This window comes from Tubulanus polymorphus, chromosome 2 (genome assembly GCF_964204645.1).
Source record: "Tubulanus polymorphus chromosome 2, tnTubPoly1.2, whole genome shotgun sequence".
Classification (NCBI taxonomy): Eukaryota; Metazoa; Nemertea; class Palaeonemertea; order Tubulaniformes; family Tubulanidae; genus Tubulanus; species Tubulanus polymorphus.
Window position 1 is genome coordinate 2778977 of NC_134026.1, and position 15120 is coordinate 2794096.

The following is a 15120-nucleotide window of genomic DNA, read 5'->3' on the forward strand; positions in this document are numbered from 1 at the left end:
GATTTTGTAACGACGCGATACGGTTTCGGACGCTATCTTTCGGAACTTCGTCGGTGGTGATGCTACCGAGGCTCCCTCTACGATCGAACCCGCGAGGTGCTATAATCGGTACATGTGTATCATCACGCGCATCGTCATCCTTGGTATTATTATCGCTATTCGATTCCAACCCTAGTTTAAGACTCAGTCGGCGTTGCAGATTGGCTACGTTTCCTGCGCGTATTTCCGACATCTTCGATCGAAACTATCAAACCGAACACTAGACCACGTTCTCAACTGTCATGTCTACAAGTACAAGACAAAAATACGGTTTAATCTTTGAGAAAGTGCTAATCCTTTTTTCTAAGGTATACACGTTCGATAGTGTTCTCGACTAAACATAATTGCCAGTGAAAATAAAATGTGTTTTGAAAATAAACTGGATTGTTCATGGCGATTTGCTTTTCCATTGTCGACTGTTATCCACCAGGTCAGAGTTGCGGTAAAACATGTCTTTCAATCATAACCTCCTATTAAAAATATGCAGCTCAAAACACTCCTTTTTACCGTCGTCGAACGAGACGACTGACTATATAAAATCAGTAAATAGTAATGAAAGCAAAATCATTGAAGCATGTTCGCGGCATTAATGTATTCATTAGGAGTATTGAAAACCTTGCTGCGCATGTATTGACGAAATAAGGATTAACCGAAGGGCAGAATGCGTTGTATTTTGGATTAACACTAATCCCATCAAATAACTTTTGATAGAAAAGATTCTAGAAAGAGACACCGTTGATTCCTAATATCGTAGCTTTCTATCGTGAATTACCAAATCAAACACAAACCATAATGAATAATGTTCATTCATATTCAAGATCTATCGAATCTGTCAGGTTGAATTCAAAACACTGCAGTAGAATTAGGTCTAAATTGCTAAATTGGTGTTAAAATATTCATTCATAAGACTTAATTGTTTAATCCCCGACAGCACAGGGCCGGTGGAAGCAAGTTGACATTTGCCCAGCCCATACCCAACATGCGAGGCATTAGCAGCACCATAGCCATGAAAATTTCAGGAGGTTCCTCTGATAAATTTTTTCTTAAATGAATGCATTTTGAAGGGGCTATTTGAGACCAAAGTATCCTGCACAAATCTTTTAAATTTTACGTCCAATATCGTGTGTTACTAGAGAGATCATATTAAGCCCTGCACGGCTGGCCCAGCAATATTGGGTCTTATCTTACATTTGTAATTAAACCGTAATCGGATAGTTGAGCTCAACCAAACATTCTTTTAACCCACGGGATAGGGGAAATGCTATACACGAACTTCGCTACATTAATTAATCCTATAAACGATCCATACGCATTTCTTCGACGCCTTAACTTCGTCAAATCAATCATTTTCCTATATTTTTAGATACGAGTTGAAAAACTGCCAACGCTTATTTAAACAGTCGACAAATGAATAATCGATTGACGTGAATTCAATTCCCAGGTCGTGATACTAGATACAGGATTATACGACAATTATGAACAAAGAGAAATGTAGACAGGATTATTAATTATGCGTAGATGCAAAGAAAAAAAACGGAGTCTCTTTACGTGATATTTCTCATGGCGGAATTAGAATGACACAGAACGAATTCTAAGAAATGAAATTATTTTCAGATATTCGATATCTAAACAAGACCAGAGGATGAAAGAGCGATTAGAAACATTCGTAGAAATTTGTATATTGTTGACTTATCTATTATTATGCATACACGCGTCGTCAGTGAACTCGGCAAATAGTAAACTGGAATTCCAAAAACCTGACATTACGATTGTTTTGAAAAATTGAAGCGCAACGATGATTCGAAGTGAACATCAACGTAAACTAAGCTTCGCAAAGTAAGAACTAGTATATTCAATAAATTATGTGTTATATTGTGAAGTTTCCCTCAGCATCCTAGCTGGCACTAGGATGCATTCCCGCAGTCTGGTGAAACAAATCATTCATGGCCTCGGGATCGAAACAATATCTCAAATTTAGATAGGTAAAAAAGTCTGTCGCGCCCGAACAGAGCCCAAATTCAAGTGGGCCACTTCTCAGATTCAATGAAAAGACCTGACTCTACAATAACAATACAGTAAACCTTGCCTAACTCGGACAAACTGAGACCGGCGAAATTGAAGTAAGCAAAATCAGAGTTAAAGAAATATGTTCATTGATTATTTCATTTTTGCCCGAGTTAGTTGAAAGTCGAGTAAGCCATGTCTGAGTATACGAACAGTACTAAACTTACTTGACTCTAATTCAGCACCGAGTTTAAATCCACAATATACGAGAAATATTAATACGAATTCCTACGAATTCCTGCACGAATCTTCAAAACAGGCACTAAATAGCTTTACGCACATGCCAGAGACTTAACTCCGCGAACACTTTCTTAGTGTACGGCAAATTAATGTCTGGAACTACTACACAGAATGAATCGCTGACGACCGACTGGTATACGACAGGCGTTCGTCACGACAGCCACGGGTTTCAATAAAAACCGTCGTCGCACGGTGAGAACTAAACTTCCACGAAGAATCGCATGCATGAACCGACTGCGGGCTGCCGCGCTGGAAATCCGTTCCAACTAATTTAGAATAATTGTGCGCTTTAATTGCGGGTATTTTCTCGGCTAATTCCGATTCGAGTCGCGCTTCAAAGATCAGACGCAATAAACTGCTGTTTCAACATAAAACGCGCCTTCAATTCTCGTCCATAAGATTTGTGTTGTCCCCACTGGGGCAAAGTACGATTGAATTTACCGATCCTATTGCGCGCGGCAGGCCTAGCGAGTGAAAGGTCTCCCGGTACGTTGATTAAAAATGCACGTCTTATAATTGTATCATGTTTGAACAATTACAAGGAAGAGTACAGACAACTACTGTAGATAAACGAAACCAGCGGTATTGTCCTGTTGAACAGCACGCCGAAATATCTGCAAATATACCAAATATTGACAGACACTCAATAGATATATGAGGTTTACTGGTTTTGCCGAACCCCCTGCGCCGACTGTGTAAAGATTACCTCATTTCACCTGAAATTCAATAGTCAGTCATTCGTCATAACATCTTACTAAATGGGGGCCTGATTTCAGGTCTGTCAGGTTACGAATATAATGCGGCGATTCCTGTAACTAACACTCGAAAAATCTGCCTTCACCGAATGTAACTTATTGATTCCTATACACTAAAAATTCATTAAAAAACTGACTGAAACTTCAAGCTGACATTTCCTCCTGACAGATGAGACTTTTCATTTAAAACTGAAAGTTAGATTCATAATCAAATGCTACCAATATTGACCAAAAATAATTCCCATGTTTTGTTGTAGAATTCATGAAATTCCTCATTAGACTTTTGAAAGCTACAGAAAATCTTTCAGTTTGTGATTACATAAATGATTGTTAACACCAGCAATACTTGTGACTATAAACAGACTAACAGCCTATAATTTAGACTTTAATATTGGTATTATGAAATGAAATCTAAGCAGATATAGCATAGTAAATAATGGCCCAATTGAGAAAGTTTATAGTCACCTTTTGCAATTGTAGTTATCAATGTTTGAAAGCTATAATTCAAGTCTCAGAATTGACAACTGAATGCGCAAATTATTCTTCACCGTAAAATTAAGTCTTTGATGTTGTTACGTCAAGAAATATCATAATACCAAAATTGCACTGGACGACTACGAAGTATGACTTCATTATTGAACGAGAGTTGATTAATAAAGCATAATAAGACACCAGAAGAACTGGTGAAAGACTGGTGAATTACACATATATTCCATCGACACCTTTTACGAAAATAAATCAATTAATACCATGAAAACACATTTGTTTCGCTAAACAAATAGGACAAGTCCTCGATCCGTAGTGAATAACTCTGTGTAAAAAACATCAATCGATCAAAAATTTCATAAAATGATTTAGATACAAGAAAAGACAAGTTTATTGAGGAATAATGATTTACGATGTGTATATTCAAAATGTACATGAAACGAAAAGAAATTTTTTTTGGGTCACTTTTTTGATGTGAAATACTGGTCTAATGATCTTAACAACTGAGCTTCGATGATAAAAGACTCATTTACAATTGCAGAAAAATCTACCTCGAGGCCATTCATTATTACAATATTATCTTTGATCGAGGGCAATAGAGTTATCAGGGAACTAGGGGGCATTCATTAATGAAAAGGTCTCTTTCTCCAAAGACTTTTATTTCGCTGGTTATGGATACGATATAGCTTTGCACTTCAATAACATTCTTTTTTAGTTAAACTCAACAAATGACAGTCAGCCACAAAAAAGAAAAGAAATTGTTATAGAAATTCAAACATTGAATATAAAGCCACGATCACACGAGCATTTTTAGCCCGTGCCAAATCAGGCCCAGAACAAGCTTTCACATGGGTGCCAAATGGGCCTGTGCTTGTTTAACCGCGGCCAAATTTGGTCCAACCAAAAATGTTGGACCAGGCCTGAGCCAAACCCATAGGAAAGGGTACAGTACTTGAAGGAAATACAAATACCTGATTCAACTAATTGCGGTTGTCTTATATAATAGATACACGATTTGAAACTAACTGATTCAGAATTTGAATATACGTAGATCTTTCTAACCCCGGGAATCCAGGTCCATAGATCTCACATAAAAATTGACTCTAGAGTGGAAACTTCCACAGAAAACGGTTAAACTTTGATAGACTGGGTATTGATGCTAGGATGATGGATATTCTGAAAATGGCCTATTTACGCTTTCCATTGGTTATCAATAAAATCACTCTATAACTGGAATTTCTAATTTCTTTCGTTATGGCTTATGGACTTATGGAAACCAAAATGAACTTATTCCACAAGGAAAGTGTCGAAGCGAGGATATCTAACATTCCTTTTCAATTTTATTGCCTTTCGGTTGTAAAACGAAAAACAATTTTCATGCGGGCAATAAACAGTTTTCATAATGAAACGCTGAGAAAATTACTGTAAATTATTTGTTAAAATGGCTTTCACAGTCACCTGTATCAATAAATGAATGAAAATAGAGTTCTGTGAAAATATTTGCCGACAAGTTGAATCTCTTTATTCATCAGAACATTTAAAACAGTGCAAGGAAATTACTATCGAAGTTATACTATTCAACCATCACGTGCTGTCTTTTGTTAAGACTAATGCGTTACATGCAACATGGCGAACGTAGGACATTAAACTAATGTTTCAATCAAAGTCGGCGATACTTCCACGACAAAAAATCAAGAATGTCTTTGAGCAAAAGTCGAGTGCAATAAGGTCGCCAAAAATATAATCCCATATGTAAATAAGAAAATGTTTTAAAGCCCTTTAGTATTAGAGGCGCCAAGCAATACAACTCACCAAAGCAAAGTTTGTGTTTTCTGTCAAGAAAAGATGCATGATCAGGACTAATTGTTTGTAGGCTTTATACTTTCTTTTAACCACTTACTTTATTTAGTTAAACTTATGCGTCTAACAAATACATCTAAATCCTTACAAAGCGCCAAAGGGCATTTCATTTAAGCAGAAACAACATTTTCAGCAAAAAGGCAGACAAATATACACTACAAAATTCGACGAGAACAAGGAAACTTTGAATTTTCATTTCTTAGATTGGTGGGTTGGTTCCTTCATGTTGGTGGGTTGGTTCCTTTATGAAACTCCTGAGTAGGCTACAGTCACCATTAAGCAGAAAAGCACATTTTGACTTGTTCATGACTCCAAGAGGCCAAGCTATTCCAGGCAGACGGCCATTTATTGTATCTAACAAATACTGAACAGATCTTGGTACTGGATTACAGCACAGATTTCCAACATCAATTTCTAATTAGCAACCAGTCATGTAAATCCCTGAATTTATTATTGAGATAAAATCTGCAACTAACCATGAATTGAAATAAACATTGCATGTTAACTGCCAATATTAATATCGATCTACTACATTCGATATAGTACCAATCAATAAATCAATAAAACAATTTCCTGCGGCAAATCAAAAATATTATTCTATCATTTACTGATGATTGATAGGATTTTTGCAGTCTGAACAACGATGATAAAAACCACAACATTTTTCAAATTAAGAAAAAATGCTTACTATGACAAAACACATAATTAGCTCCTTAGCCAGCTAGTTAATTCCGGGGACCATGGATCTGTCACAAACTTTTGAGCATTTGATTTATTAACGTTTGCGTGTTTTAGACTCATGCTTAATTAAGGCTAGGCTAAAGTAGTAAAATTGAGTGAAAGTATGCTTTTCAAAATGCAGATTTTTTGTTCACCGTTTGACATTTGTAACAAACTATCAGTGATAAAAATAACATTAAAAACTTTGTATAGAAAACTTAATAGGTTCGCTGATATCATTATGTGATCTGTCTGATACCTCTTCACAAGGCCCAGATCATCTTTGATTTACTATCATTGGAAATAATGTTTGGCAATTATTGTTTTAATAAGAAATTATAGGTGCTATAAAAACCAGTTTCAAGTTTAGGGGTGAATGAAAGTTTAAGGCCTCCATGTATAATTTTGATGAATGAAGGCAGGCCATACATCTAAAAATAATCTAACAATGATTTTTCCATTTTTCCCTAGGCTAATTCTATAACTATAGGCCTCTTAGCCTATTCATTTTTGGCATGGTAAGCATTTAGAATTAGTCAAACCTGTCACGTTCGGATATTTTTACAAACTATTATTAACGTTTTTAAGCCATTCCAGGTTTAGGCTAACTGCAAAAACATGAGCCCACAGTCACCAGAATGTTTTGGAAAGCAGGTTATTTGGCTCCATCAGGTTCTAGAGGTTTCACCGCTGTTAGTGTTGTTCCCAAACAAACCTGTAACAACGACTGGCATTCAGACAAGGGCAGGCAAAGAAGTTTGGGTTGTTTGTGACGTTAATTAGTATTGTTAGTTGAATTTCATTGATTGCAATTAAAATGATAATGCTGTCATATTATTGTCGATCCTTGTTTGTTGATGACACTGACAGACAGAAATGTTGTTTGTTAGTTAGATCGTTGTTTTCATTCAGACTCAACTACTGACCAGCGACAGCTACCACCAAATTCATGATTTTCTTGCCAAACTCACCACCGTTTACGCGAGCGATATCCATCGTCCTGGTCCAGGGCTGCATGCTCCTACTTGATCTTGAATACTAATAGGGTGTAAAACCGCATGAACTGGCAGCCATTTGTAAACAATCTGAAGCCGTCTCTAGAGAAACTCGCCGCCGGACACTCGAAACGAAAATCATAATCCAAATACGCATTGTATTGTTACCTGATCGTTGTACAATTCGTTGCACACGTCTGAGGCCTCGAGTTTTTGAATCGTAAATTACACGAAAATCAGTGCATATTACGTGAAGGCTACGTACAAATCAGCACAAATCTACTTAATAGTTTTATTTTCTGGATGTTTATAACATTTTCGTAATGTCAGTGGTAAGTAAATTTGTTTAATTTCACTTGTTAAGAATTTGTATACATTTATAACACTCGACTCAGACAATCAATCAGTCAGGAATCTCGGTCTCAGTCTCAGACTCCTCGTCGTCAGTCAGTCAGTCACACCACCGCACACCACACACACAGGTTTACCAGGTCAATTCAATTCAATTTTCCTTTTTTTTCTCCTACTTGATTATTTTTTTTGCAGTTGTTTTAAAGAATGATGAAAATATGGATCAAGAAATTGAAGTATTTCAGGTATCTTTTAATCAGTTGATTGATTTAAGTGATGGTGGAACTGGTAGGTCGAGTACTAATAATAACTCACCACAAGTGCAGATATCATCATCTTCAGGTAGGTACTATTTATAGCGCCACACTATGCAAAGGTGACCCTAACTAGAGACCTTCTTCCGTAGAATTTTCTGATTCTCAAATGGATTTTTAATATGAATTTTTATATATTTCAAGATGTAAAAAAAAAGAAAAAGCGACCTGATCGTCAGTTATATTTACCAGCTCATCGTCGACGGGGCGGGGAATCTAACGAGCAGAAAGAAACCATTGAAAACGATTCTCCATCTCAACCATCGGAACAGGACGAACCGAAAAAACTGCCGAAACGTAAACCGGATTTAAAGATCTACGTCCCGAAACCTCGTCTGGATAACATACGAAAAAAGTCCGAAGACGATCAACAAGAAGATGAGGAAGCCATCGAAAACGCGACTGGTTCCAGTTCGCCGCGTAAAGTACACGTTCAAGATCCGTCTAAAATGACGGTGACTCTGGTCAACGAAAAAGCCGACGTCAATGCGGTGGTGAATAAACCGAAAAATAGCGGCCCGAAAAGCCCGAGCAGTCGCGGTGGTAAACGGTTTTATAACCGATCAAAAAGTGATAGCATCTCGTCAGCGCTTAATAATAGTAGTTCATCAATAGAAGCGGACATTTGCCTACAAGAGTCGCAGAAAGATCGGAAACAACAAAAGTCACCCGCACAGCGTAACAAGCCTATAGTAAATGCGAAAAGTGCGGATGATTCATCAGAGTTTAGTTTCGACGGATCGAAAACCTTGATATTCGAAAGATCATCGAAATCCTCGGCAAAGTCTGACGATTTCGTCGATCATAATAAACCGGAAAAATCATCGGAACGTCGAAATCAACATCGCTACAGCGAACAATCTCGCAGTAATCAAACAAACAAGAAAAATCAGCAAACTTCGCACGAGTTTCACGATGACGCGACTGATCGGAATGTAGGGTACGAGCCACGCTCGAGCGGTGGTCATAGAAAGAATGAATGCGGGGGTAAAACGAGGCATAATCAGAGAAACGAACAGTTCGACAACGCGACGCGTAAACAGGGAGCGAGAATACCGAAATCTCATTCGTCGGACAGTTGGTCGGAAGACGCTAAATCGATTGTCACTTCTCCCGGTGAACGACACGTGAAATTCAATTTGAATGAAAATGATACGACGGCGGAACAATCGAGTAAAGCTCGCGGCGGAGGAATTATCGTACTTCCTAAAGAGACGGTCGGATCGGCGAGCGACGTACCGATGGCGTCGGCGTATAGCAATCGGGGGCGTGGTCGAGGTCGCGGACGTATCCGTCGCGCGAGCGGAAATCGAACGCTGTACGATCCGCACAATCCGCATCAACCGACGAACTCTCATCCGGTCGATCCGTCTGCCGTCGGAAATAAAGAGTTACAGTTTTATGATCCGAACGAATGTGAGTTTCAGCAGACGAACTCAGCTGCCGCGTACGATGTGTATTCGATGGATGTACAACAGAACCCTCGCGTCGCCTCTGAACATCCTCAATATCATATACCTTACTTCGCAGCCGATCCTCACACCTGGGAAACATTTTATTATCAGTGAGTACAGTAGTTGTTTCCAATATCTTTTTAAACATATATATTTAATTTTTTGATCATTTATATAGAAAAAAAATGCTGGGAACTCGTATTTGGATTCAGGAAAAAAGTGATTTTTACAGATCCTGTAGAATTAGAGTTTATTGTTCTTACAGTATTTAGACATTCCTTTAATATTATATGGATAGACTATGATAAGGTTTGGATTTGGGTTCAGAAAATGGGAAATATCTTCAATTCATTAAAAACGATGTTAGTAGAGTTTAGTGCGTTTTATTCAAAATTGTATCTATTTGATTTATTCAGGCATGAAGTAGAAATGCACGCGGGTCCTTCTACACAATCTCGTCAGATGAGCACGAAAGCTGCTGAGCAACTTCTTCGCGAAGTTATAAACCTAGACCGCGAAATTTCAGCGATCGTATCTCGTAGAATACCAAACATGGAATGCCTCCAACATCTCAATCATATCAGGTACGTATTGATCCAAAAGCTCCGATTTAGGGAATGAGGCGAGAAATCAACAGATTTTCATTGCTGCGTTTTTTGTAGATCTGATCTCGTCAAGAAATGTGATGAGCTTGTATGCTCGTACCCTGACTATTCAAACAAGCACAACGTCGAACATATTCTATGGAAGGCGGCGTTCTATCACGTGATTGAAATGTACAGGAAACTGCAGTACGACGAACAAGATGATGAAACCAGGGCCCAATTACTTGTTGTTATCGATCAGGTATGTGCATCATTATCCCTCCAGTAGTGTAAATGATCCATGTGTGTGCATACATTGTCAATTACTTTGTTATGTTTTAAAAGTCGTTTTCTCCATGTGTACCGTGGAAATGGTTGGAGTGTAAATAGATAATTTGTAATTCGCGTATATCGATAAAGAAATCCTTGATGTTCTATGGTCATGTATCTTCTTCTTTCAGGGAGTAAAGTTTTACGAAAATCTGCTGAAGAAGTTACAAATGGTGTTTAAATTCAACTTGGATGATTTTCTCGATACGAATCGCCTGATGTCAGACAGCGTTAGTCGTACGGTGAAACTGGCGTTACTCAGCTGTCAAAGAGTGATGATCTGTTTAGGTGACATCGCGCGATACAGGGAACAGTCTAATGACACATGCAACTACGGTAAAGCCAGAAGGTGAGCGATAACTTCCATATAGAATATCTACTTGTAAGCATATCTTTATTTACTGAATGATATTCATTTCATTATTTAAAGTTGGTATCTCAAAGCGCAGCAAGTAGCTCCTAAAAACGGCAAACCTTACAATCAACTGGCAATATTGGCTGTCTACACGGTAAGATCATACATTTATTTTTACTCTCATTTTTGACATCGACATAAGTGCAGTACTTAAAAAACGATTTCTTTTCTCTTGTTGAAATAGAGAAGAAAGTTAGATGCAGTGTATTATTATATACGAAGTCTGTCTGCTAGTAATCCATTTCTGTCGGCAAGAGAGGGTCTAATGTCTCTGTTTGATGAAGCGAGAAAAAAGGTATTGTAGTTTTTGAAATTATTTTCAATCGCTGGTATGAATGTCTAAGTACCTTCGTTAAGATCGCTGTTCTGTTTTAGGCTGAGGCGAAGGGTAAAAAGACGAGCGCGTCTGAAACTGGGGTGGAAGAATTAAATGTCATCGATAAACATCGGACTGAAATCTGGATCGGGGCGAATCCCGTCGAAAATACTAAAGATGACGATGTGGAATTGAATAGCCTTATACCAGTGGAACTTAATAAGAAATTTGTGCTCAGCTTTTTACATATTCATGGAAAATTATTCACTAAGATTGGGTACGTTGAAATCCTTAATCATTCAATCGTATACAGATATGATGTTAATAATTCGGTGATATTTTTATGTTTAGGATGGAAACCTTTACAGATACGTGCGGTGGAATGTTAGAGGAACTCAGATTGTTACTACAACATTCTCCGTGTCCTGTTGGTAATACGCGTCTGCTACAGTTGATGGTCATCAATATGTTCATGATCGAAAATACAGCGTTACGAGGTACAGATTAAGTCCTGTTCTGTCCTGATGAGATAAAACTACGCCTAATTCAATTACCACTTATTGAGAAAAAGTGTCTTGCACAGTTGACTCCACCTTGTTCAATAATATGGGTTGATAGAATTCTAATGGGTTAATATCTAATTACCGAGTTATCTACAAAGGATTTCATCCATATCGAATGGAAATTTCTAATCAGTACCATTACCTTGCTACCGTATTCATAATATTTGTCAATGTTCTGTGTTTTAGATTCTCGAATGGAAACGGATTTTCGTTCGGTTTTACAAGAACAAGCATTACAGGTCGGGTTATATATGTTCAGTCTTCTAGTCGAGAGATGTGTTCAGTTGTTTAAAGTTCACCTATCGTCTCCTGATTACCCGCGTTACATGATGAGCGACGAGCTTCATAATCTATTCCCGTCGATTAAAATCTGGTGCGATTGGATGTTGTGCCATCACGCGATATGGAACCCGCCGATGAAAGACGGTAACGTGATGTAAGTCGGTATCGTAATATTATTCATTATTTCGACATTATAGAATCTATTATAAATCTTGTTTTCTTTGATTCGATATGATTTTCAGGCCTGGAGTTAATGTCTGGATGAATGTATCCGATCTTTGTAACGTTCTAAAAGATATCGATATTTCGCACGTAAAATTCTACACAACAAGAAAGGAAGGTATGTATAAAGTTATACGTAAACGTACAGATGATTCGGTGCGGTAGTTCTGTGATGGTGTTATAATCATCTTGTATATATCCATTAGGATGTGACGCGGTCGTGCTTCCTGAAGATGTAATGATGGCCGGTTTTGTGCCTTTGCTCAGTGCTCCCCAAGATACAGCATACGTGCATGCCACAGTTGATAAGGTAAATTAATCCTTAGTTCTTTTTTAAGTTATTTACTTCATTTATCTTGTCGAAACATTTCTAAGTATATTTGGTGTTTCATAACTGTTATTGTAGGATATAGCTAAAGATTGTTTTCGAATCGAGCGCTTGCAGTTGTTTGCTGATTATCTGTGCGGTATTGAACCTCCCGTTCTCACGTATAATGTGAAGTTTAAGCAGTACGAACCGGCCGTCGATGTGTTCGATACGGATTCAGAATCGGACGCATCATTTAGCAGCGGTACTACACAGTCTGAGGTAAGCAAATAGTGCGCTGTTCAGATTTAAAGTCGTTATTGAGTGAAATAATTGTGAACTAAAGAAGAACAAGCGATCGGTAGTCGTAAGTTTTGTCTTAACGGTATCCCTGAGCTCATCTTTGATAAACGGGGAAGTAGTGCGTATCTGGTAAAAACTGTATCATTTCATTTCACCGTTTCTTGTGTTTACAGGATGAAGATGACGTAATCGTTGAGGAAAATGATGAAGATGCGACGAGTACTAGCCACAGTCATGTCGGAGACCTTCGCGCGAAGAAAGCTGAATTAGTGAAAAAAGTTCAGGAAAAAGAGAAATATCGCGAAAACGTCCAGGTAAGCAAGATTGGTCGATATATCGAGAAAAAACTGATTAATTTCAATTCAATAAATTTATTTGTACTAAAACACTATATTTCAGTCGGTGCTCGATAGTGCAAACCGTCCGATGGTGCTTAGAATTATACCAGTATTTCTAGTACCGGATACAAATGGATTCATCAGCTATTTGGCGGATATTAAGAAACTAGTCGACTGTGGAAAATATACTATCATAGTCCCGTTAGTTGGTAAGTTTGAAGACTGTATCTTTTATCGTCTAATCTGAATAGTTGATCAGTTCTGCTGTCAATGAGTGGTTTTATTTACCAGTGATAAATGAATTGGACGGCCTAGCCCTCGGTGCTCAGAATGATAAGTACAGCAATGCCGAACATGCAGCTCAAGTGCGGAAAGGCGCCAAGGCGGCGGTGTCTTATCTGCAGACGGAATTTCAAACGAGGAACTCCCGAATTAAAGCTATGACTGCGAAGGGTAATTTACTGGACACGATCGCGTTCAGAAGCGAAGAAAACAACGGAATCGTAAGTCGCCGTTTATCAACTGTTTCTATTCGTTGAAAAAGACAAAATTGTTCATTGCATCGTTTATTTACAGGGAAATAATGACGATGTTATATTGTCATGTTGCATACATTATTGTCAAGATAAAGCACGGGATTACATGCCTCGTGATAAAGGTTAGTTCTATTACAAAATAAATTTACTTGCATAATCAGAAAATAGAACATTCAAATTGTATTAACTTCAAATGGGGGTAGGGGGTTAGAGGAAAATGTTAGTACTTTTCTCATATGAGAGTCTCTCAACGTTCTTAGTGGATGAGACATAGCCAATGACGCTACATACCTAACGCCTACTGCTCGAAATTAATATCCTTACATCAGTGAAAGTAATGAGCATAGGTCACATCTTATAGATCATTTGTTTCAGTGTGATCCAATGTTATAACGGGTAATGTGATAGGGGGGGGGATGCCAAGATGTACATTTGGGTGGGAGGTTGATGAAATAAATTCTAAGATTGTATAAGGGAAGGAGTGACAAAAAATGACAAAATTAGCTGTTCGTGCTACTTGAACTTTCCGAAAACAAAAATTCTGATGAATATTGTTCATATACTGCTGTTTGTGTTTTTTATAGACACGCCGATAACGCTGCATCGCGAAGTCGTGCTTTTAACCGCTGATCGTAATCTACGAGTGAAAGCTCATGCGAGGAACGTACCGACTAAAGACATCCCGTCATTTCTCTCATGGGCAAATATTCACTGAATGCACAAATTATTGAGAGCGTTTTATATGGTTTTATCCTCAGTGCGAATATACGCTATGTGGTTTCTAAGAAACTAGAATTGGTTATCTGAAATATTTATTTCAACGCTTTTAGTTTTTATGTACAGGGCTGCTATGTCACGAGTATAAAAGTGCTGATAAATTAGTTGTACGTTTTTATGCTGCAAATAGTTCACGAATGAATCCAGAAAATGTCGACCAGTCTCATGAAAAAAAAAAAACTTGTTTTAAAAAGACTAGCTTTGTGTTCCGCTTAAACTGCCAAGTTTTACTAGTTATGATTAATGTACATAAACCATCTACGTGTGTACACATTTAATATGTTATGATGAATTAATTTATTAAGAGATGAGATCACCCGGACTGCTGACATCGTTACATCTTGAAGAAGCCATGTACGTGTGATGAACTCAGGATTTTTACACTTCCCGGGTTGAAAAGCCTGGGTGAGTTGCGTGTATATGATAGCTGCAGTAACAGTAAATGTGTATTATATTCTATAGCCCGATCTATATCTATATTTATACTTATTAACTTGCAATGTACGGTACATGATTCAGTTACCCTAATTTTCTGGGGGAAGATGCATTGTTTTATATCGTATGAAAAAAATTAGTATGGTGGTGAGAATGGTAGCTTTAGGTTTTAAGATTATGAACGCGACTCACTTCGATATTTCCTCGATATCTTTATGAAGATTTTATTCAACTTCAGCTTCTGATAAAAGGATTACAAATAATTGGATTTAAGAAAAAGTATTTCCATAACGCGATATTAATGATTTACTGAACATCTTGTGATTGAAGTGGGTGTTTGTTTTAACAGCGCTTTAAGTTAAAGATTCAAACGCTTTACATTAAACCTCATTGTAAATATTATCATATCATCCGGGTCTGCATTTGATACAATA

The 15120-nt window shown here is 37.7% G+C and overlaps 1 protein-coding gene across 1 annotated transcript; it reads left to right on the forward strand.

Moving 5' to 3' along the window:
* Positions 1-7363: 7363 nt before the first annotated feature.
* LOC141898248 (telomerase-binding protein EST1A-like) lies at positions 7364-14947 on the forward strand. Its single transcript, XM_074784075.1, has 19 exons — positions 7364-7491; positions 7706-7852; positions 7969-9388; positions 9695-9862; positions 9941-10124; positions 10324-10541; positions 10623-10701; positions 10792-10902; positions 10983-11200; positions 11275-11420; positions 11673-11922; positions 12011-12108; positions 12197-12300; positions 12397-12579; positions 12774-12914; positions 13000-13147; positions 13230-13441; positions 13515-13596; positions 14059-14947. The coding sequence occupies exons 2-19, from the start codon at positions 7729-7731 to the stop codon at positions 14187-14189; spliced, it is 4017 nt and encodes a 1338-aa protein (XP_074640176.1). The 5' UTR covers positions 7364-7491; positions 7706-7728; the 3' UTR covers positions 14190-14947.
* Positions 14948-15120: the final 173 nt, after the last annotated feature.

Excerpts from the sequence above, each read along its gene's own strand:
- LOC141898248 (XM_074784075.1), top strand. The coding sequence starts at position 7,729 with ATGGATCAAGAAATTGAAGTATTTCAGGTATCTTTTAATCAGTTGATT. Across the intron at positions 9,863-9,940 it reads CAACATCTCAATCATATCAG|ATCTGATCTCGTCAAGAAAT; the intron begins GTACGTATTGAT and ends CGTTTTTTGTAG. Across the intron at positions 13,597-14,058 it reads TTACATGCCTCGTGATAAAG|ACACGCCGATAACGCTGCAT; the intron begins GTTAGTTCTATT and ends TGTTTTTTATAG.